This window comes from Oncorhynchus mykiss, chromosome 10 (genome assembly GCF_013265735.2).
Source record: "Oncorhynchus mykiss isolate Arlee chromosome 10, USDA_OmykA_1.1, whole genome shotgun sequence".
Taxonomy (NCBI): domain Eukaryota; kingdom Metazoa; phylum Chordata; class Actinopteri; order Salmoniformes; family Salmonidae; genus Oncorhynchus; species Oncorhynchus mykiss.
The window spans coordinates 19,835,294-19,859,621 of NC_048574.1; the positions used below are offsets into that span (position 1 = coordinate 19,835,294).

Consider the following 24,328-nt stretch of genomic DNA (forward strand, 5'->3'; position numbering starts at 1 on the left):
TGTTCTTAATTAACTGACATGCCTACTTAAATAAATAAATATATTATAGTAAATACATAGTAAATATATATGTTTGCTGCCAGGCAAAAGATGGATTTTGTGGTGTTCATTGCCACAGTTATAAACTGTATGGCAGAAATCTAAGAAACTGGACATTATTGTGGCTTTTTGCGACTTGCAAGGGGCACTGGAGCTGGAAGACCAAGGCTCAGGTGCCCCTTGAGCCTGTTTTATTTTAGAATGTATTTTTCAGAAAAGTTGTTTGATTTCTTTTCTTTCTTTTTTAATTTAAAAAAAATATATATTTGGTAATCCTGTACAGTAGGTGGCGGAATGCACATTAAATTGAGAGATCGCCAATATACCATCGAAGAAGAAGAATGCTACAAACCAAAAATACTGTGTAGGCGCGTGTGGTGTCCAGGCCATTGCAAATGCTAATTTAAACAAAGATGGCGGCCTGTGTCATTCGTCGGACCTTGTTGTCCACGGTTAATAAATATAATAGAAAACACGCCATCAGTGTACTAAATGTCGATTTAAACAGTAGACAAACTCCGAATATGAAGCGTTTATCATGTAGCTTGTTCAACGTCCAACAGAAACGGTTGATGTCGTCAAGGTAAGTTAGATATTAGCTAGTTAACTCACGTTTGTTAGCTAACTAATTTAGCCTGACCGATTAGCAGTTAGCTGTAACAGTTGTTACTGTCCTGCGTCTGTGCTAAAACAAAACCACCAAAAGCTGGGTATAGTACCCTTTCATTAATAGCATTGTTAGCTAGCTAGTTACTTGTTTTTAGCCAGCTAACGTTAGATCGGTAGGTTAGCTGGTTAGCGAACGCAGGTTGTTTTGACTACAGAATCTATTGCACGTCAAGGTCAAGTTCCCAATTACTGTCATTGCATCCTTTGTATCATAGCAACTTCGTTAATTACAATACTTGCCTGGAAACCCGACGTTGAATGGCATTGGATTCTACTTCGGGTAGAAATTAACGTTTGAATCAGGAAGGTGTCCTCTCACGACCTCTACAAGCCAGCATGTTAAATACAATTATATTTTAATGTACTTTATCGGTTGTCCGTGCGGTTGGTCCTTTTGGCTGTAAAAATGTGAGGCACTATATCCACAGGAAAGTATAATTACGTTTCAAAGCGCTGGTTGTGTTTTCAGATTTCTATCACCTGAAGTATGTGAGGACGAAGAAAATAAATAAATTCAGGACTTGTCCGCATACTTGCTGAGCTCGTGCACGGGTTTATGGTTCTTTGCATGCGTCAGGTGATAGTAATCGGAATGCACTACCAGCGCTTTTTTTATTTTATAATTGTACCTTTTATTTAACTAGGCAAGTCAGTTAAGAACGAATTCTTATTTACAATGGCGGAACAGTGAGTTAACTGCCTTGTTCAGGGGCACAACGACAGATTTTTATCTTGTCAGCTCATGGGTTTGATCTAGCAACATTTTGGTTACTGGTCCAACGCTCTAACCACTAGGCTACATATACTTCCCTGTGGATATATTGTCTCATGCCTCCTGCCAAAAGGACCAACCGCAAAACAACCGGTAAAGAATGTAAAAATTTAAGTGTATTCAACATTCTGGTTTGTAGAGGTCGTCAAAGGAAACTTTCCTGATTCAAACACAAATATCTGCCAATGTCAACATCTGGTCATCTGGCCAATGGCAAGAATCGGGTCATAAACAAGTTATTTAGCACCAGGTTCCCCACAAACATGCGGTGCGCATCAGGAGAGGGGCTGTAACTAATCCAGCTGCACCCCAACCCCATCACGAACAACTCTACTCACCTGCCAAAAGAGGCAGGCTATCCCTGGCCAACCGAAGATCTGCGGCGCTATGGCATCATTACATTTAGGGGTATTTTGACTTAGAGGTGTTAAGTCATAATCCCACAGATGGTAGCTTCGCACTATTGGCTCCTCAAATACATAACAGCTAGCAATCTAACTGTTAGTCCTTGATCAGGATGCTTTTTTCCATTACACAAGTCTTTGAATTAAGGTGTTTTTTGATGCTGCACATTAACACGCATTGCCTGCTGTACTGGGTCATAGCGTTTTGGCACACAAGGGGTCGCTAAAAACTCAAGGAAAGCCCATTGGGCCTCAAGTACCAGAATGCTAACAAAATTAGCACAAACTAATGCTGGTAACAAATGAAAATGAACAAACTAATTGCAAAGGCAGGCAAATCCAGCTCATAAAGTTATACAAACATAACTAGTAGCTACCAAATGTCATTTTCAACCAGTGTGGACATTTACAAGAAAATGTGAATGAGGGAAATTGTGTAAATGAGAAGTTGTGGTACATGCTTTTCTGAAGGAAGAGCAACATATGTACATGGAGCAGAGGGAAAATAAACTATTGTACTAAGCACTGGAAAAATGGCAACTGTACAGAACTCATCCAGAACTCTTTGACTTCTGTCAGAAAGCAGTTATAAGATATCTATTTGATGGCTAACATGTAGTAAGTAGTGGATTGCATACAAGTGTAACTTCCATCACCTCATGTGCGTCGCACAGATTCCCGATACATATTTCTATTTACAAACAAGCACGTATCTGGCTCAACTGTTCTGGGGAACTATGGTAAGCTTCATAATGTGACAAGTGAAATGAAGAACGCAATCTGCTTTATCTCCTAACGTATTGCACAAGTTGACTGCAGGTAATAATTTAAAAAGTAGCAAAAAATATTCACATTTGTTAACTTCAAATAAATAGTTTTGACAGTATTGAAAAACCATCCCATGGATTTTTACAAATACCCCCGTATATGGTATACTAGTATGCATCAAATTGTTTGCATAGACGGCTTGACAGAAATGGTAGCAGAAGGTGAATGGTGAACTTTTGTTGCACACACATCCACATTATGTTGTGTACCATTTTGCGCAATGACTCTGTCGGTGTGTTCAATGTGTAAGGACCTTTGATATACCTTTTTTATAGGGTTGGGATTACGATTGGTCTAATAGTTCTGTAACTAGTATTACAGTACTATATCCCTAATCCATTCGCCCAAACACAGTCATAGACTTGTGGGCTGGATGTAACATTTGACTCTACTGTCATTCTAATAGGAAAAAGCGGACTTGATGGAAACTCTGTCCATTGGTCCTGCGTTTCTCACCTTAGTTCTAGCCTTCCCATCAGCAATGCTGAGTGCAGGCTGAACCAATTTAGAAGGCATACTCACTGATTTCTCAGTGTAACCCGCCACACTCAATCCATAGGCAAAGCCAATGATTTGCGGGCAGACATTAGAAAATAGGTCATACTAATCTGACTCGGCAGATAGTTGATACCTCAATATTCCATCAAATTTAGTGACCGGTCTAATAGTAAAGTAACACTAGTTACAGTACTATTTCCCTCATCACGCAGCCCCAACACAGTGATACTGGTGGGCAGTCAAGACATTCCCTACTGTACTGACAGTGTCAAACAGAGGTCATGTCAAACGTCTCTCTCCTTGAAAAAAGAGCAGACCTAATGGGAACCCCGCCCAATAGCCCTGCATCCTTAACTCAAGTTCTCCATTCAGCAACGCTGAGTACAGAAAGAGCTAGACGACATGTCTAACAGGTAGAATTTGATAAAAGCAGACGATGACGGCCACGACGCCGCTGCACAAATATCCTCTACCCGTGTTCCTCTGAAAAGGACCGTAGACGCTGCTACTCCACGGGTGGAGTGGGCTCTTATGCCCTGAGGCAATGGCCACCTTGCCACCTCATAAGCCGTCTCAATGCCTTCGCAAAGCCAATGAGACAGCGGTCTACCAAGTGTACTAGCACCGTGACACCCAAACAGCTGAGGCGTCGACCTAATCATCGCCGTGCTCTGCACTTAGCACGCCAAGGTGCGCACCAGGCACAGGCGAAGCCTCTCTCTCTGCTCTGTGTGGAGGAGGAGGAGAAGGCCCACAGCTTAACGGTCTGTGACCTATATGAGCTCTTCATAACCTTCGGCATTAATGCCGGATTAGGATTTAACACCGCTCTGTTCAGATCACCATTAATGGCAAGGCAGTCGGGTCTCGTCAAAAGAGCACACAAATCACTGATGCGCTTGGCCGTAGTCAAAGCAAGCAACAGTGCCGTCGTAACTTTTGCCCAAAGTAAACTGCCTGTTACTCAGGCCCAGAAGCTAGGATATGCATGTACTTGGTAGCATTGGATAGAAAATACTCTGAAGTTTCTAAAAACTGTTAAAATAATGTCTGTGAATATAACAGTACTGATATGGCAGGCGAAAACCCGAGGACAATCCATCCAGGATGTGGATTTTGTTTTGTTGATGTGAGTGGTTTTTCCATTGTAATTGGTAAGGGCCCAGATTGAAGTTCCTATGGCTTCCACTAGATGTCAACAGTCTTTAGACATGGTTTCAGGCTTGTTTTCTGAAAAACGACAAAGAAAAAGGCCTTTTGGTTAGGGGACTGGGGAAGCATGCCGTACTGGATTGCGTCACTGCGCGCCCTTCCTTCTTTTTCCTTTCTTTTGAATACTCTGTCCAGTTTAAATATGATTGATTATTTAGATAATTGACACCTTGAGGATTAGTTATAGACATCGTTTGACATGTTTCGACGCAGTTTACCAGTACTATTAGGGTATATTCGTCTGCATGTTTTGATCGCCTTAGAGCCAGTGGATTACTGAACAAAACGCGCCAACAACTGAGTTTTTGGGATATAAAGAAGGACTTTATTGAACAAAAGGACAATTTATGTTCCTGGGACCCTTGTGATTGCAACCAGATGATCTTCAAAGGTAAGTGATTTATTTTATTGCTATTTCTGACTTTCGTGACTCCTCTGCTTGGTTGGAAAATGTTTGTATGCTTTTGTAAACGGGGCACTGTCCTCAAATAATCGCATGTTATGCTTTCACCGTAAAGCCTTTTTGAAATCTGACAAAGCGGCTGGATTAACAAGAAGTTAATATTTTAACCGATGAATAACTCTTGAATTTTCATGAATGTTTATTACTATTTCTGTCATTTGAATTTGGCGCTCTGCAATTCCACCGGATGTTGTCGATGTGGGTCGCTAGCGGCACGCCTGCGCCAAAGAGGTTTTAATAGAACTTCTTTAGGGGGATTTGATTGTGGCTCGAACGGCGTCTCGCAGAGCGCCTCGAGTACCAAAGTTAAATCCCACTGGGGCAGCATGGCTCTAGGCATTGGCCTAAGTCGCTGCGTTTTCAATAGAAACCGTTTCCCTAGAGGGTGACAAGACGGTGTCTCTGCCAAACCCTCATGACAAGCTGAAATCGCTGCCGCGAACACCTTAATGGTGGTGGGTGAGCGCTGCTTGTCAAACATGAACTGTAGAGTGAGTTTCTCTTGTGACAAAGTCTATTGGAATCCATTCTTTACTCGACAAACATGTTGGCTCCTCAATAGCACGAAAGTGCTGTTTGAATGAATGCTTACGAGCGTGCTGCTGCCTACCACCGCTCAGTCAGACTGCTATATCAAATCATAGTCTTATAATATAATAAGCACAGAAATACGAGACTTTGGTGATTTAATATGGTCGAATCCGGAAACTATCATTTCGAAAACAAAACGTTTATTATTTCAGTGAATTACGGAACCGTTCGGTATTTCATCTAACGGGGGGCATCCCTAAGTCTAAATATTCTTGTTACGTTGCACAACCTTCAATGTTATGTCATAATTGCGTAAAATTCTGGAAAATTAGTTCGCAATGAGCCAGGCAGCCCAAACTGTTGCATATACCCTGACTCTGCGTGCAATGAACGCAAGAGAAATGACAACATTTCACCTGGTTAATATTGCCTGCTAAACTGGATTAGTAGTTATAACTAGTGATTATGATTGTTTTTTTTTTATAAGATAAGTTTAATGCTAGCTAGCAATTTACCTTGGCTTCTACTGCATTCACGTAACAGGCAGGCTACTCGTGGAGTGCAATGGTTAGAGCGTTGGACTAGTAAACTATACTGTTGCAAGATTGGAACCCCTGAGCTGACAAGGTGAAAATCTGTAGTTCTGCACCTGAACAAGGCAGTTAACCCCACCGTTCCTAGGCCATCATTGAAAATAAGAATGTGTTCTTAACTGACTTGCCTAGTTCAATAAAGGTATTTAAAAAAATAAAATAAAAAGGAAATCGGCGCCCCAAAATACTCGATTTCCGATTGTTATGAAAACTTGAAATCGGCCCTATTTAATCGGTCGACCTCTAGTATAAACCAGGTCTACTGGGTAACCCACTGCGTGCTACATCTATTCAATTATGGCATTCTACGATTTGTGTTCATTTGCATCACTGTTAATTACATACTTTTATTTTGAAGGCTAACTGCAAAGTCCACTATTGTGGCTAATCCTTATTGTGGGTAGCTTCACATAGATGGGTCCAACCACCATTCTTCAAATAAGAACTGTCTTGTGAATTAGGTTTATTTTACTCGATGACAACTAAGCTGTATAGTTAGCTAGCTAACTATAGCTACTGTAACAGATTGTCATTTTGCTATGTTTTTGGGGAAGAACATTTGTAACGGAGCAGCTAGATAGCTTTTTTTATGACCAGCACTGTATATGCGCAAGACAGCAATACCAGCATCATAGCATACGTATCGTTGTGACATGAAATACGAGTGATGGTGTAATAAATACGTAAAAAATGTATGAACGCATTAAATTGATGTGCAGTCATATTCAGGTCCTGATTGGTCATCAAGCTTATTTGACACGTCAAAGGGAAAGGGGGATACTTAGTCGGTGTTATTTTACGTGTCTTTTTTGACACGCAAAGACGCGTTCCATAGCCATGAGTGTACAAAACATCAGAAACACCTGCTCTTTCCATGAGACTGACCAGGTGGAAGCTATGATCCCTTATTGATGTCACTTGTTAAATCCACTTCAATCAGCGCAGATGAAGGATTTTTCAGCCTTGAGACATGGACTGTGTATGTGTGCCATTCGAAGGGTGAATGGGCAAGACGTGCCTTTTTGAACGGGGTATGGTAGTAGGTGCCAGGAGCACAGGTTTGTGTTAAGAACTGCGTTGCTGCCGGGTTTTTCACGCTCTACAGTTTCCCGTGTGTCTCATGAATGGTGTACCACCTAAAGGACAACCTGCCAACAACACCACTCTGGAAGCATTGGAGTCAACATGGGTAAGCAGCATCCCTGTGGAATGCTTTCGACACCTTGTAGAGACCATGCCCCGATGAATTGTGGCTGTTCTGAGGGCAAAAGGGGGTGCAACTCAATATTAGGAAGGAGTTCCTAATGTTTTGTTCACTAGGTGTATGTGCAAGTCAGGTAGATAGAACGTTTAGGCAACACTGATGAAATGAGACAATGATTGACACACTATTACAGTTTTCCACTATTGATGGGAGCCCAAAAGTTAGGCCACACCAGTAACCTTGTCAATGCAATAAGGTGTGAGCTTCTTTGGACCAATGCCAGTACCTTGAAAGCAAGCTGTTTTTTTTTTTTTTTTGATCATTGTCAGGGCAGCAATACACACATACTATCTCTAGTCACCTTTAGTCTTCAGGTTTACGTAACTACTCAGAACAAAAATATAAACGCAACATGTAAAAGTGTTGGTTTCATGAGCTGAAATGAAAGATCCCTGAAATGTGTCTGCATCCCTGTTAGTGAGCATTTCTTCTTTGCCAATACAAACATCCACCTGACAGGTGTGGCATTTTTTTACATTTATTTTTATTTCACCTTTATTTAACCAGGTAGGTAAGTTGAGAACAAGTTCTCATTTACAATTGCGACCTGGCCAAGATAAAGCAAAGCAGTTCGACACATACAACAACACATGGAGTAAAACAAATATACAGTAGAAAAACAAGTCTATATACAATGTGAGCAAATGAGGTGAGATAAGGGAGGTAAAGGCAAAAAAAAAAAGTAAATACAATATAGCAAGTAAAACACTGGAATGGTAGATTTGCAGTGGAAGAATGTGCAAAGTAGAGAGATAATGGGGTGCAAAATATATACAGTAGGGGGAGAGGTAGTTTGTGCTAAATTATAGATGGGCTATGTACAGGTGCAGTAATCTGTGAGCTGCTCTGACAGCTGGTGCTTAAAGCTAGTGAGGGAGATAAGTGTTTCCAGTTTCAGAGATTTTTGTAGTTCGTTCCAGTCATTGGCAGCAGAGAACTGGAAGCTGGGAGGTGTTCTTATTCTCCATGGACTTTAGTGTCCCAGGACTTTTGAGTTTGTGTTGCAGGAAGCAAATTTCTGCTTGATAAACTAGCATTGGCTTTTCTAACTGCCTGTGTATATTCGGGGGCTGTTCGATGCTAATGCGGAACGCCATAGGATGTTTTTGTGTTGGTTAAGGGCAGTTAGGTCTGGGGAGAACCAAGGGCAAAATCTGTTCCTGGTTCTACATTTCTTGAATGGGGCATGCTTATTTAAGATGGTGAGGAAGGCATTTTTTTTAAATAACCAGGCATCCTCTACTGACGGGATGGGGTCAATATCCTTCCAGGATACCCCGGCCAGGTCGATTAGAAAGGCCTGCTCGCTGAAGTGTTTCAGGGACCGTTTGACAGTGATGAGTGGAGGTCGTTTGACCGATGACCCATTAGGGATGCAGGCAATGAGGAAGTGATCGCTGAGGTCTTGGTTGAAAACAGCAGAGGTGTATTTAGAGGGCAAGTTGGTTAGGATGATACCGTGTTTACTGCTTTGGGGTGGTACCTGGTAGGTTCATTAATCATTCGTGTGAGATTGAGGGCATCAAGCTTAGATTGTAGGATGGCTGGGGTGTTAACTTCTTATGGTATAGGGGACGCTTGCATCCCAGTTGGGGAAAAAAAACAGGGAAAATGCAGCGCGGCAAATTCAAATAATGATATAAAATCAAACATTCATTAAATCACACATGTAAGATACTCAATTAAAGTTACACTCGTGAATCCAGCCAACATGTCATATTTGAAAGCTTTTCGGCGAAAGCATTAAGAAGCTATTATCTGATGATAGCACAATGTCAATAAAGAAGGTAGCATATTTCAAACCTGCAGGCGCTACACAAAACGCTGAAATAAAATATAAAACATGCATTACCTTTGACGAGCTTCTTTTGTTGGCACTCCAATATGTACTATAAACATCACAATTGGTCCTTTTTTTTCGATTAATTCCGTCCATATATACCCAAAATGTCCATTTTATAAAGCGCGTTTGAGCCAGAAAAAAACAGCTTACAAAAACACAACGTCACTACAAAACATTTCAAAAGTTGCCTATAAACTTTGCCAAAATATTTCAAACTACTTTTGTAATACAACTTTAGGTATTTTTAAACGTTAATAATCGATCAAATTGTAGATGGGGCAATCTGTATTCAAAACAGCAAGTAAACAAACCATGCTCCTTTTTACGTCTTGTACAACTCTCAATAGTGTAACGGGGGGGGGGGGGGGGCAAATCAGTTCACATATGCTGTCCAGAGCACAGCTGGGGGCAGAGGGAGGTCTTTAGCAGGCGGCAAAGGTTAGACTTCTTTTTTAGAGTGGTGGATTTTTAAAAGTAGAAGTTCAAATTGTTTGGGTACAGACCTGGATAATAGGACAGAACTCTGCAGGCTATATCTGCAGTAGATTGCAACAATGCCCCATTTGGCTGTTCTATCTTGTCTGAAAATGTTGTAGTTAGGGATGAAGATTTCAGGGCCTGCATTAAACACATTGAATTGAAATTCTATCATTGTATTTTTTATTTATTTAACTAGGCAAATCAGTTAAGAACATTATTTTATATATATGGCTGGGTTGTGTATCGGAGGACTATATATATATATATATATATATATATATATATATATATATATATATATATATACACACACACACACTTTTTTTTTTTTTTTTTTTACCCCTTTTTCTCTCCAATTTCGTGGTATCCAATTGTTTAGTAGCTACTATCTTGTCTCATTGCTACAACTCCCATACGGGCACGGGAGAGACGAAGGTTGAAAGTCATGCGTCCTCCGATACACAACCCAACCAAGCCGCACTGCTTCTTAACACAGCGCGCATCCAACCCGGAAGCCAGCCGCACCAATGTGTCGGAGGAAACACAGTGCACCTGGCAACCTTGGTTAGCGCGCACTGCGCCCGGCCTGCCACAGGAGTCGCTGGTGCGCGATGAGACAAGGATAACCCTACCGGCCTAACCCGGACGACGCTAGGCCAATTGTGCGTCGCCCCACGGACCTCCCGGTCGCGGCCGGTTACGACGATAAGAGCATTCTTATTTACAATGACTGCATACCCTAGCCAAACCCTAACCCGGACGACGCTGGTCCAATTGTGCGCCTCCCTATGGGACTCCCAAACACGTCCGGTTGTGATACAGCCTGGAATCGAACCAGGGTCTGTAGTGACTCTTCTAGCACTGAGATTCAGTGCCTTGGACCGCTGCGTCACTCGGGTATTGGCATGGAGCATAGCCAGATAACATACAGTAGGTCAACTCATATTCTGTTCATCATATGTTTCTTTAGACCTGACTAAAATAATGGATTTGAGATGGAGTATATCAAATTGATTTATTATACTATATGCAGCGAGTATTCCTGGAGATGCTAAACGTGTTTGTTAATTAACGGTCAATTACGGTGAGACTGGCAGTCTTTTTGCATGACAATAACCGTCTGACACAATGTAATGTCTGCCTCAGCCCTACTTGAGTCTACTTATTTTATTGTTCTCCACTCCACTGGTTTTAGTGACATGATCCCCTATGCAATGAACAAATCACGCCTGCAATTAAGACACTGTCAACAACTTGATCAATAATTGGCTGAGGGAGTTACATGGATAACTTTGGAAGGACAAGTCATGACATAAGTCAGTGTCTGTCTTATAACTTGTTCTTCTCCTAACGTCTTGATTTGCTTTGTCCTACAGGCCAGAGGGGAAGGTGCTGGAGACAGTAGGAGTGTTTGAGGCTCCCAAACAGCAGGGGAAATATGAAACAGGACAGGTGAGAGGGTCTCCAACCACAACTTGATATTTCACTCCACATTAGAGACTAACAATTTTACATGGGGTTTCCCCAGGGATCTGCCTTAGGGCCATAGCAATAAAAGTACTAATTATATAGCTAATTCAATTTCTATGATAAGCAAAATACTGTGCCAACCTGGCAGGGTTTTCAATTTAATCAACTGTTATACTCACTGCCAAGCTATTCCACACACAGCCTTAAGTTTGTCTGCCTCTCTCCCCAGTTATTCTTGCACAGTGTGTTTGGCTACAGAGGGATCGTGCTCTTCCCCTGGCACGCCCGCCTCTACGACCGCGACGTCATTCCTGCGACGGAGAGGTGATGACACCACCTCACACGGTCGCCCATGTCTCCGCAACACCTGTCTGCTTAGCGTGCTTTCCACTGTCTGGAATACCACCCTATTCCCTATATAGAGCACTACTTTTGTAGTCCACTAGACCTACAGTGGGGCAAAAAAGTATTTAGTCAGCCACCAATTGTGCAAGTTCTCCCACTTAAAAATATGAGAGGCCTGTAATTTTCATCATAGGTACACTTCAACTATGACAGACAAAATGAGGGAAAAAAATCCAGAAAATCACATTGTAGGATTTTTAATGAATTTATTTGCAAATTATGGTGGAAAATAAGTATTTCTTATTTAAGAGGCTCCTCTGTCCTCCACTCGTTACCTGTATTAATGGCACCTGTTTGAACTTGTTATCAGTATAAAAGACACCTGTCCACAACGTCAAACAGTCACACTCCAAACTCCACTATGGCCAAGACCAAAGAGCTGTCAAAGGACACCAGAAACAAAATTGTAGACCTGCACCAGGCTGGGAAGACTAAGCAGCTTGGTTTGAAGAAATCAGCTGTGGGAGCAATTATTAGGAAATGGAAGAAATACAAGACCACTGATAATCTCCCTCGATCTGGGGCTCCACGCAAGATCTCACCCAGTGGGGTCAAAATGATCACAAGAACGGTGTGCAAAAATCCCAGAATCACACGGGGGGACCTAGTGAATGACCTGCAGAGAGCTGGGACCAGAGTAACAAAGCCTACCATCGGTAACACACTACGCCGCCAGGGACTCAAATCCTGCAGTGCCAGACGTGTCCCCCTGCTTAAGCCAGTACATGTCCAGGCCAGTCTGAAGTTTGCTAGAGAGCATTTGGATGATTCAGAAGAAGATTGGGAGAAAGTCATATGGTCAGATGAAATCAAAATATAACTTTTTGGTAAAAACTCAACTCGTCGTGTTTGGAGGACAAAGAATGCTGAGTTGCATCCAAAGAACAACATACCTACTGTGAAGCATGGGGGTGGAAACATCGTGCTTTGGGGCTGTTTTTCTGCAAAGGGACCAGGACGACTGGAGGGAGTTGAAAGTCTGTGTTGCCCAGCAACAGCCCCAAAACATCACTGCTCTAGAGGAGATCTGCATGGAGGAATGGGCGAAAATACCAGCAACAGTGTGTGAAAACCTTGTGAAGACTTACAGAAAACGTTTGACCTCTGTCATTGCCAACAAAGGGTATATAACAAAGTATTGAGAAACTTTTGTTATTGACCAAATACTTATTTTCCACCATAATTTGCAAATTTAATTAATTAAAAATCCTTCAATGTGATTTTCTGGATTTTTTTTTCTCATTTTGTCTGTCATAGTTGAAGTGTACCTATGATGAAAATTACAGGCCTCATATTTTTAAGTGGGAGAACTTGCACAATTGGTGGCTGACTAAATATTTTTTTGCCCCACTGTATATAATGAGTAGGGTGCTATATCCGATGTAGCCATAAGATCCAAACATGTCACAGGCAGTTTGTAATGGAAATGGATTGGTTTGGAAGTGGTCTAGCTCTCGTTGACTGGTTATTCTTCATTGACACCTTTCCTCTGCTTGCTTTCTGCCCCCAGCAAGCCTACGGAACCCCCTGGGGCACACCGGTCCAAAGAGGTGAAAGGGAAAACTCACACATACTATCAGGTTCTGATAGACACCAGGGACTGTCCCCACATTGTGAGTATCTGACCCAAAGGTTGTCAACTACCTCCACTGGTACTCTGACTTGGTTCTGCATTGTCTGTTAGGGATGGGAATTGCCAGGGACCTCATGATGTGATATTATCGTTCTATATGTATTGTGATTTGGTGTTCCAAACATATTGCTCACTACATGTCTGCTGCAGAGAGATGAGGGAGCATGAGAAAACAAGTTTTTATCAGTTAGGGAAATTAAAATGCTGTAAACACGTTGGCTCACTATTTAAAGAGCTAGAGAAGAAGCTATAGAATTTAAAAAATACTTGCATTTTGGCCCAGGTACACCTGACTAGTGCAAACAATACTACTTACATTTTTTTTCTCTTCTTATAGATACTTGGAATCTCAAATCAATTTCGTAGAAAAATAATATTGAGACGTGTAACGAGATTCCCCCCATCACTATTGTGTAAATCACACACCGCAAAATTATGGTAACTTTCCCCAAAACTCCTAGGTTTTCCACAAACCCTGGTTCTTCTGATTTTGCAACCCTAATTGTCTCCTTATAAATGGTCTGTGTCGGTCAGTCTCAGAGATCACAGACTGAGGCGGTGACGTTTCTGGCCAATCACGATGACAGCAGGGCGCTTTATGCCATTCCAGGTGAGTCAGATGTATTTTAAGTGTTGCTAATACTTAGTTACTGTCGCACAAAGGAATTAATGCCCTGAGCTAACTCTCGTTCTCACTCTCTCAGGGCTGGACTATGTGAGTCATGAAGACATCCTGCCCTACAACTCCACAGACCAGGTCCCCATTCAGCATGAGCTGTTTGAGCGATTCCTCCAGTTCAATGCCTCCAAAGGTACTACAAACCAAAAGTCTTTTTGAGTGTATTCAGTCAGTTAGCCAGTAAACGTAATGCGTATGTATGAATGAGAACTTGTTGGCAGGTAAATCCCAAAGTTTAAAATGTGACCGTTGCGCTGTGACCCGTTCTCCAGTTCCCCCATTCATACCACGAGACACGCTGCAGGCGTGGCAGGAGAAGAACCACCCATGGCTGGAGCTGTCGGACGTGCACCGCGAGACCACGGAGAACATCCGCGTTACTGTTATTCCCTTCTACATGGGCATGAGGGTACGCCCCCACACCACATCCACTTCTCTAAGGGAATAAAGAATCAGGGTCACGTTTTGTGGAAGAAATTTAATGAATAGAGCTGACGTGATTCCCTTTCTAGATGTCAGAGGCATGTTGTTCTACATAACATACAGTGAGCTCCAAAGTATTGGGACAGTTAATTTTTTTGTTTTGGCTCTTCTCTAGCACTTTGGATTTGAAATGATGTGATGACTATGAGATTAAAGTGAAGACCTTTTAGGGTATTTTAATCCATAGCAGGTCAACTGTTTAGAAATTACAACTATTTTTGTACATAGTCCCGCCATTTTAGGGGAACAAATGAATTGGAACAAATGCACTTGTGTGTATTAAAGTAGTAACAAGTTTAGTATTTGGTCCCATATTCCTTGAACCCAATGATTACATCAAGCTTGTGACTCTACAAACTTGTTGGCGGCATTGGTTTATTTTGGGTGTTTCAGATTATTTAGTTCCCAATAGAAATTAATGGTAAATAACATTGTCATTTTGGAGTCACTTTTATTGTAAATAAGAATACAATATTTCTATGCTACCATGATTACGAATACTACTGAATGAATGATGAGTGAGTGAGAAAGACCATGTACAAAAACGGCTGTAATTTCTTAACTGTTCACCCGATATGGATGAAAATACCCCCAAATTAAAGCTGACAGTCTGCACTTTAACCTCAGTGTCATTGTATAATTTGGCGTACAGAGTCAAAACAACGTGTAACTGTCCCAATACTTTTAGAGCTCCCTGTATTTCTATCTGGTTCCACAACTCCGCCCTGCTGAATGTGCCCCAGTCATGATTAGAACCTGTATGTACTTTTGCTTATGTATGTCATTTTCTCTGTCAGGAAGCCCAGAATTCCCACGTATATTGGGTAAGTCAAAGAAGCTGCCACTGATGACTGTAGCCTAGCGACTGTTGTTACTGTGTGCTAGCAAACTGTCAGATATGAGGAAACAATTATATTCACTTCAGTCCATTTCATGGTGTTCTTTAGGCTAAAAACAGTGATATTTGGGTGGTGCTGTCATTATTTTTTAGAATCTCTGAATCTAGCTACAATTTTAGCCATACAAGCTAGCTTCCCATTCCCATAGAAACCGCCGATTGTGCCGACGTACCTGCATACTACTGTAGTCAGTGTGCATCCAAAATGCCATGCTATTCTTTTTGGAGTGCACTACTTTGACCAGAGCCTCATGGGCCCTGGTAAAAAGTAGTGCACTACATAGGAAATAGGGTGGCATTTCAGACGCGCCCAGCGTGGTTTCCGTTGGCTCACTGCTCGGTGTGTGTGTGACAGTGGCGGTACTGTATCCGTCTGGAGAACATGGGGGAGGAGGTGGTGCAACTGAGGGAGAGACACTGGAGGATCTTCAGCCTCTCAGGCACTTTGGAGACGGTCCGTGGCAGAGGAGTGGTGGGACGGGTGAGTCTCGGCAGCTTTCAATTCATCTTTCCTGATTCCTCACATCCTCTCCTTTTCAAAATCTATTGGAGAAGGTCAAAAAAAGTGTGGTAAAGACTTGTCTACCAAATGATACCCCCGCACTGTGTGTAGGAGCCAGTGTTGTCTGAAGAGCAGCCTGCCTTCCAGTACAGCAGTCACGTCTCACTGCAGGCACCCAGCGGGCACATGTGGTGAGTCTTGCAAAGAAATGCACACACGCACTGTGAAACACCTGCCCATTGTCAAAAAGTAGACACTTTGTACCAGCAGAACACGTATGGCAGAATGTCACACAAGTGGTGACCATGTTTTGTTCCTCCTGGTCCAAGTAACCTACTATGATGGCAGGGTTTATTTCCACCCTAATATGAATACTAGCCTAATCAACATAATAGACAATATGTGCCATATAGCAAACATCACGCAGAATTGTAAAATGGTTCATTAGGTGCCAAACAGAAGAAAAATTTACTGAAAGTACCTCAAATTTCACCCTATCTGGACTATGCAATGCCAGATTCCCCCAATGTTACCAGAATTCTGCAAACCTAGTAGAGACTAGTATGGTTGAGCTTTAGCAACACGTAGTTCGGACTCTTGTCTATATGGAAACTGACATTGGCTACTGCATTGTGTGTGTGTGTGAGAGCTATCTCTATTTTCAATCATCCTAATATGGAATTTCAAGTATGGGTCTGAGCTCCAATGAACAAACACACTTTGTTTGTGGTTAATACGCTCTGAAAACTTCCTCAAGTTTTCTGACTCGTGATATCGGGCAATTTATTTACCTAATTTGGCCAGGTTTGCCCACTCTGTGCCAGGTCTGTTGTATTAGTCGATGAGGGACACGCTGTGCGTGTGTATATATGTAAGTAAATTGCTATGTTTGTGTAGCATACTGTAGAAGCATGGATATTGTCAGTGGAAACAGTAGTAGTCAAATGACCCTAGTCATAGTAGAAGCTGAAGTAGGCTAATTGTAGGAGCAGTAGTAGTTGAAGTAGAATACTTGGGAAGCTAGTAGTAAAGAATGAGTCATAGCAGTACTACTGTAGGACTCTGGACTGGGCAGCGGCTGGGCTGGGCAGGGCAGAAGGGGCTCGGACTCTGACGGTGCCTGTCGTTGTCTTTTGACCCCTGCAGGGGTTCCTATCGGCTCGAGAGGCCCAACGGCACCTTCTTCGATGTCCGCATCCCTCCCTTTTCCCTCGAAAGCAAGAAAGACGATACACCCAACGGCTTCCTGCCCGGCCCTTTCACCTCACTGGCCTGAGTGATGCCATGCCATCCTCCAAAGTGCCCCACTGCTCCACCCACACTCATATCACCCTCTTCAAAGCCTGCCCCTGTCCTGCTCACCACCCATTCTCTTCTCCACATAGGCTGTACCACCTAATCAACAACTGTAGCCCCTCCTTCCCACACAAATGCACTAGACTCTTGGATCGATGTCAAGACTAAGTCATTGGGAAGTGTGAATGTGACTCTATGCCAAACCTTGCAGAGAGCCCTGTGGAGCTAAGCATTGTGTACATACCCGGGGACTACCTTGTCTGCACTACATCTACAGTGGCACTTCAATAGTGACCTTTGCTTTGGTAGCACATGGCAGTGTGGTCAAGACAGGTGCAGACTGTGGTTCTCTAATGAAAAGTAGTCTACCCAACATTTAGTCAGTCACCTAGATGAGTCAATACTCTTAAATTGCTTCCTTTTCTCCTCCAGTCTCCTGCCCTTCAGTACAACTCCTATGACTTAAAGAGCTAGGTTTCTGCCATCCTGTTTTTCACCAGTCATATGCAGGGCAGGCTCAGCAGTGGATGAGGAAAGGAAACCATCAGACTATTCTGACTTTTGCATCTATTCCAGAATGATAAGACTTTTAGACACTTGAAACCATTAGGCCTAATACTGTTAGACTATTTTTAACTAGGCCAGTGCCGGTTTGACTGTGAAAAGGACAAACAGAGTAGAAGCTCAGGCTGAGAGGAACACAAACATGGTATTCAGTATCCTACTGAGCGACCCGTTCTGTTTTTGGATCATCTCTTTACATTTCCAATGGTACGTTAGTTTAAAAGAAAATGTTATTTGAGTCTGTGCTCTGACACGTTTCCTAAGACATTTTAAGTCCATTTCTCGCCAAGCCATAGTGAATCAATAAGTATAACTCATTGTGAATGAAACACTATCTATTATGTTTTGTCTGTCAACAGCATACTGTGTGTGTACACAAATGAAGAAGAGCAGTTGACTGTTTGCAATGAGGAACATAAGTATAGTGTTTTATTTGAACATCATAGCACCTATAATAGTCTGTTGCTTAACATCTTCCAAAAAGAACTGAGGTGACTACATAATCTGTGTTTTCTACTCCCTGTCAGTGCTGTATTTATCAGGACCTCAACCCTCTAACACAGAGGCAGCAAAGCTGTGACGTAGTACACGCCTACTAATTATAATCATGCTGCTTTGTTTATCACATGAGCTGTTAAAGGGGAAGTTCAGTATTTTACAACTTAATGTTAAATGGTTCCTCACCCTGAAAGTATGCTGCATGACCCTATCGCTTCCATTTTTGTGTTGGCTGTTTAAAGAATTTAACCAGGGATTATAGTTTCTCCTGGGCCAGAGACTACTTTCAAGATTTAACATTAAGTTGTAAAATATTGTACATCCCCTTTTAATGATGGAATCCGCATTAGGGGTAACAGCCCACTGTCTGCCCCAGCACCTTTCTTTGTTTTGTTGATGAAACGGAAGTGAGGTGCGTCAAACTGTTTGTTCATTTGTAGTAACTTTTTTGTTGTAATATCCAAAACAAATGTGGCAGATTCACTATTAAGGATTCCCGCTTTAATTTGTGCTGCTATGATATGATCACAGCTAATTCACTGCTGATCAAATAGCCAGTCACTAATCATAGATGCTCAATTACTAGATTGTTCAATCAATGGCAGACATTTGAAGTTGTTGTCAATGTGTTACTGTATATCTAGTAATTTCATGGTGATTTAAGTATTCATGCTCATCTTTTTGGCACTTTCCTGTTTCTCCAGTAAAGGCAAGGCACTGCCACACAGTGACCACAACTGAGGTCACACGTGTATATTTCTTAATGTTAATTTATACTTTAGCGTGTGTGTATATATGTGTATATATAAACAATTTTATGTGACGGAATCAGTTTTGTATAGCATTAATGTGGCTGAAGTGACACTGATTAGTCAATGCATTTGAATGGAAATGTCAAATTTGTGTTACTGTGACTGGCTAAATGAATCAGTGACTGGATTTGTGGACTTCAGTTTGGGAATCCTAAATAAACGCTTCTGTGAATCATTGAAATTGTTCCGTCCATCACTATCTGAGTGTACTCCCATTTTAATTTGCATGCATTAGGGGCGGACTGGGACCACAAATCAGGCATTTCTGATAGTCATTATTTTATTGCGGACCATTTGGAGCCAGTATCTGAAAAGGGACAGGAGCCAAATGCTCATTCTGTGCAAAAATCATAATGTTAATTAACAGGCAGATGGGCCCGGCTGCCACTTTTGCTCATTTTACAAATGTTTTCCCCAAAAATTAGACCTGCTCACTTTTGTCTACTATTTTTCATTTGTTCTGCATTACACCCACTAGCAGGTCCTGATGTGAGGATCACACTGTGGCCAAAACAGTTGATAACACTCAACTTAATAATTATTATTTTTATATTGAATGATCAACAGCATTTTTGACTCAGGATTCACACATGGAAACATGCTTTGTTGGCACTGGCAGAATAGATCCCTTTTAGCTTTTCGGTGAGATGTTACTGTCTAAAGACTAGCCAGCATGCTGTGCTAGATACTGTATTTCTGTGGCTAGTGGCAACAGTGGTACAGGCTACTACAGTCTAGTACAGGGATGGGCAATTCCAGTCCTCGAGGGCCTGATTGGTGTCAGTTTTGTCCCAGCTAACACACCTGACTCCAATAATCACCTAATCATGATCTTCAGTTTAGAATGAAATGTGCAATCAGCTGTGTTTGCTAGCGATGGAGGAAAGTGACATCAATCAGGCCCTCGAGGACTGGAGTTACCCACCCTTGGTCTAGTACCTCAGCAAAACTTTTCATAGCACAGGGACTGAAGCCATTTCCCCTGAGTGAGTGGGCGAAAGAGAATGCTCTGCCATATCCTTGTTGAATTTAATTGTTTTTTGAATTTAAAAAAAAAAAATTCTGCGCCTGCTGATTGGTATTTTCCGCCTTCTGCAGGGGGACTTTTACTTGCCAACGGGCTCATGGCGGCGCCATGTTCGAGGTGGCCATCCCCTCCTTCTCCCTGGAGAGCCACGGCCGTAGGGACAGCCCCTACTCCTTCCTCTTCTGAGAGAGGGGCGGAAAGAGAGAGAGACTGTCTGCTGGGAGAGATGACTGCTACATAGGCTGCCAATACTGGCTCCTCTTCTTTATGGTGGAAATGGTTCCCCCCCCCCACATTTGTATTTTATCTCTTCTCCTCAGGGACTTTATTTACGCTTTCACCTTTAAGGCAATCCTTTATGCATGCAACCAGAGGTCCGATATTAGACAAGTTACACACCTCACACTGAGGTTGTTTCACCTTTAAGGCAATCCTTTATGCATGCAGCCAGAGGTCCGATATTAGACAAGTTACACACCTCACACTGAGGTTGTGTAAAGCGGTTAAAGACATGCGGTGGCACATTGGCGACTAAGTATTTTAATTGTTTTGTACCTCACACTTTGGGCTGGATGTCTCAATGTGTAGGTCATCCTTGTATAATCAATGCACAGAATTACTGTCTTACCTCAATTAGCCACGAAATCCTGAGTTTGAAAGAGCTGATCTTCCAGAAAAACATTTTCCCCCACGTGGGCCAGCTCCCTAACAATTTGAGTTCTAGCCAATGAGCTTCAGCCCCTCGCCAGAGTGTTGCTATTTGAGTGACGGCTAGCAAGATGGACATACAGCCGAGCGTGAGGGAGCAAAGACGACGTGCACATGGTGCCTTCAGAAAGTATTCACACCCCTTGACTTTATTTAACTAGGCAAGTCAGTTTAAAACTTAAAATGATGGCCAAACCCAGATGGTGCTGGGCCAATTGTGCACCGCCCTATGGGACACCCAATCACGGCCGGCTGTGATACAGCCTGGATTTGAACCAGGGACTAGTGACGTCTCTTGCCCTGAGATGCAGTGCCTTAAACCGCTATGCCACTCAGTACAGAGATGGGGTAGTCATTTACACTGAAATTTGTTCAAAGATTTTACTGAGTGACAGTTCATTTAAAGGAAATCAGTCAATTGAAATGAATGTATTAGGCCCTAATCTATGGATTTCACATGACTGGGAATACACATTGGTTGTGCAAACCCACAGTTCAATCAGCTGTCTGGGTGGCAGGTCTCAGATGATCCTGCTGGTGAAGAAGCCGGATGTGGAGGTCCTGGGCTGGCGTGGTTATTTGTGGTCTGCAGTTGTGAGGCCAGTTGGACGTAATGCCAAATTCTCTAAAATGACGGAGTCAGTTTATGGTAGAGAAATTCTGGAAACGGGTCTGGTGGATATTCCTGCTGTCAGCATGGAAATTGCATGGGTAACAACTGCACATTTTAGTGTGTTATTGGCCCCAGCACAAGGTGCACCTGTGTAATGATCATGCTGCTTAATCAGCTTCTTGATGTGCAACACCAGTCAGGTGGATGGATTGTCTTGGCAACGGAGAAATGCCCACTAACCGGTATGTAAACGACATTTGAGAGAGAGACGCTTTTTCTGCATATGGAAATTATCTGGGATCTTTTATTTCAGCTCATGAAACATGGGACCAACAATTTTACATGTTGCATTTATATTTTTGTTTCGGTATAAAAATTGTGTTAAGCACAGAGTGAGTCTTGTAACTTATCATGTGACTTAAGCACATCCTGAACTTATGTAGGCATAACATAACAAGGGTTGAATACTTATTGACTCAAGACATTTCAGCTTTTCATAAAAAAATATGTAATTCCACTTTGACATTGTGTGTAGGTCAGTGACACAATCTCAGTTTAATCAAAACAAATTCGGTCTGTAAAACAATGTGGAGAAAGTCTAGGGCTGTGACTACTTTCTGAAGACGCTGTTATATACGTGTTACCTTATTATACGCTACTACTCAGACACTTTTTAAAATGATGATTAGAATTTATGGTTTTCATTTAAAAGATTCATACCACACTTTTTTTGTTTTAACACTCAAATCACTTCTACTTAGCTCTGTTTACATTTATCTAGCATATATGAACGTTTTTTTATTTTATCTTTTCAACTATTTTATTTCATGTATTTTAACAGTAAAAATATATGTTTTGCTCAGTGATATTAAAGCTGGAGTTCTTAATAGTGAAACTGTCACATCTGCCTGATATTACAACAAAGTTACTGCAAACAGCCTCACCTCTCCGGACATCATTGCACGTGCAATAGAACACTACTGTATGTAGTGCTGATTTTTTTTAGTTATTATTACGATGCACGACTCTCCCCCAGCTCTGCTTCGTCAACAAAACAATGGCCGTGGGTCGGACAGTGGTGCTGTTTCACCATACTGTGAATTCTATCTTTAAGATGGTTAAGAACCAATGGAAAGAAATCATGGGTTTGAGAACTATAGCTGTTTTAAAATTGTATGTGATGTTTGCAGCATGGGAGTGCATGTGGCTGCATCCTGTTACATGGGAAATTGCCTCTTCACTTTGAATGTCATCAGGGATAATTAATTGACCGTGCTGACAGTCTGTATTAGGTAATAGTTATCTCGGAAAATATTCGGAATCATCCGTGAGCGCTGGCCTCCGGACAACTTTTCGTACATCTGCCCACAAGAAATTAAGAATTAGTCTGAATATTTTAAAGGGTCACAATGAGAAAACATTACATGATGTTATCAAGTACCCAGAGCACTTATAAACTTAACTAGTGTTTTAAATAGACATTTGTTCTTATGACTTGGGTGATGTGGGCAGTTTGACTACCCTCCTAGGTTACAGCTTGTAGGGTATGCGACTGGTTCAAAGCCTCCAGTACGCTCACACCATTTTTATCTGGTAACTGTTGTACACTGCAGTGTAACAGACAAATATTAGATGCCTTTTAAAAACTGGTGTTATGTATTTATTTTCATATTGTGAACAGATGACATGGCATGTGAAACTTGGCCCTATTTCTCCTTCACGCTATATACAGGATAGCTCAATGGGATTTATAGCAATTCTGTAACTAATAAACATGTCAAAGTGACTTCATATCTGGTTGTCCTTTTTGTCCGTAAGTCTCGACATACTACTGTGATGGCCAGTTACTGAAGAATTTGTCCAATGGCCTGTCATAGTAATTGTGTATAAATGTTGTTTGTGTTTGATAAAATGCAGACCTGATTTTAACTCAAGTGGGTTTTTTCAGGATCTCGTCACGGTATCTCTGGGCATTCATTTTTACTATTTTCTACGTTGTGGAATAATAGTGAAGATGTCAAAATTATGAAATACAGTGGGGCAAAAAAGTATTTAGTCAGCCACCAATTGTGCAAGTTCTCCCACTTAAAAAGATGAGGCCTGTAATTTATCATAGGTACACTTCAACTATGACAGACAAAATGAGAAAAAAAATCCAGAAAATCACATTGTAGGATTTTTAATGAATTTATTTGCAAATTATGGTGAAAAATAAGTATTTGGTCAATAACAAAAGTTTATCTCAATACTTTGTTATATACCCTTTGTTGCCAATGACACAGGTCAAACGTTTTCTGTAAGTCTTCACAAGGTTTTCACACACTGTTGCTGGTATTTTGGCCCATTCCTCCATGCAGATCTCCTCTAGAGCAGTGATGTTTTGGGGCTGTTGCTGGGCAACACAGACTTTCAACTCCCTCCAAAGATTTTCTATGGGATTGAGATCTGGAGACTGGCTAGGCAACTCCAGGACCTTGAAATGCTTCTTACGAAGCCACTCCTTCGTTGCCCGGGCGGTGTGTTTGGGATCATTGTCATGCTGAAAGACCCAGCCACGTTTCATCTTCAATGCCCTTGCTGATGGAAGGAGGTTTTCACTCAAAATCTCATGATACATGGCCCCATTCATTCTTTCCTTTACGCGGATCAGTCTTCCTGGTCCCTTTGCAGAAAAACAGCCCCAAAGCATGATGTTTCCATCCCCATGCTTCACAGTAGGTATGGTGTTCTTTGGATGCAACTCAGCATTCTTTGTCCTCCAAACACGACGAGTTGAGTTTTTACCAAAAAGTTATATTTTGGTTTCATCTGACCATATGACATTCTCCCAATCTTCTTCTGGATCATCCAAATGCTCTTTAGCAAACTTCAGACGGGCCTGGACATGTACTGGCTTAAGCAGGGGGACACGTCTGGCACTGCAGGATTTGAGTCCCTGGCGGCGTACTGTTACTGATGGTAGGCTTTGTTACTTTGGTCCCAGCTCTCTGCAGGTCATTCACTAGGTCCCCCTGTGTGGTTCTGGGATTTTTGCTCATTTTGCTCTTGCGTGGAGCCCCAGATCGAGGGAGATTATCAGTGGTCTTGTATGTCTTCCATTTCCTAACAATTGCTCCCACAGTTGATTTCTTCAAACCAAGCTGC

General features: G+C 42.0%; 1 protein-coding gene across 2 annotated transcripts; it reads left to right on the plus strand.

Annotated features, from left to right (window-relative positions):
• Window positions 1-335: 335 nt before the first annotated feature.
• Window positions 336-20,082, plus strand: LOC110533467 (polymerase delta-interacting protein 2). 2 transcript variants are annotated; one of them, XM_021617701.2, is made up of 11 exons: window positions 336-622; window positions 10,973-11,048; window positions 11,296-11,390; window positions 12,982-13,084; window positions 13,639-13,714; window positions 13,809-13,916; window positions 14,056-14,192; window positions 15,064-15,090; window positions 15,520-15,645; window positions 15,778-15,857; window positions 19,935-20,082. In XM_021617701.2, exons 1-11 carry the CDS (start codon window positions 453-455, stop codon window positions 20,047-20,049), a joined length of 1,113 nt encoding a protein of 370 aa, XP_021473376.1. In that variant the 5' UTR covers window positions 336-452; the 3' UTR covers window positions 20,050-20,082. The 2 variants fall into 2 exon arrangements, with proteins under 2 accessions (XP_021473376.1, XP_021473375.1); XM_021617700.2 differs by lacking the exon at window positions 19,935-20,082 and adding an exon at window positions 16,813-19,013.
• The last annotated feature ends 4,246 nt before the right edge of the window (window positions 20,083-24,328 follow it).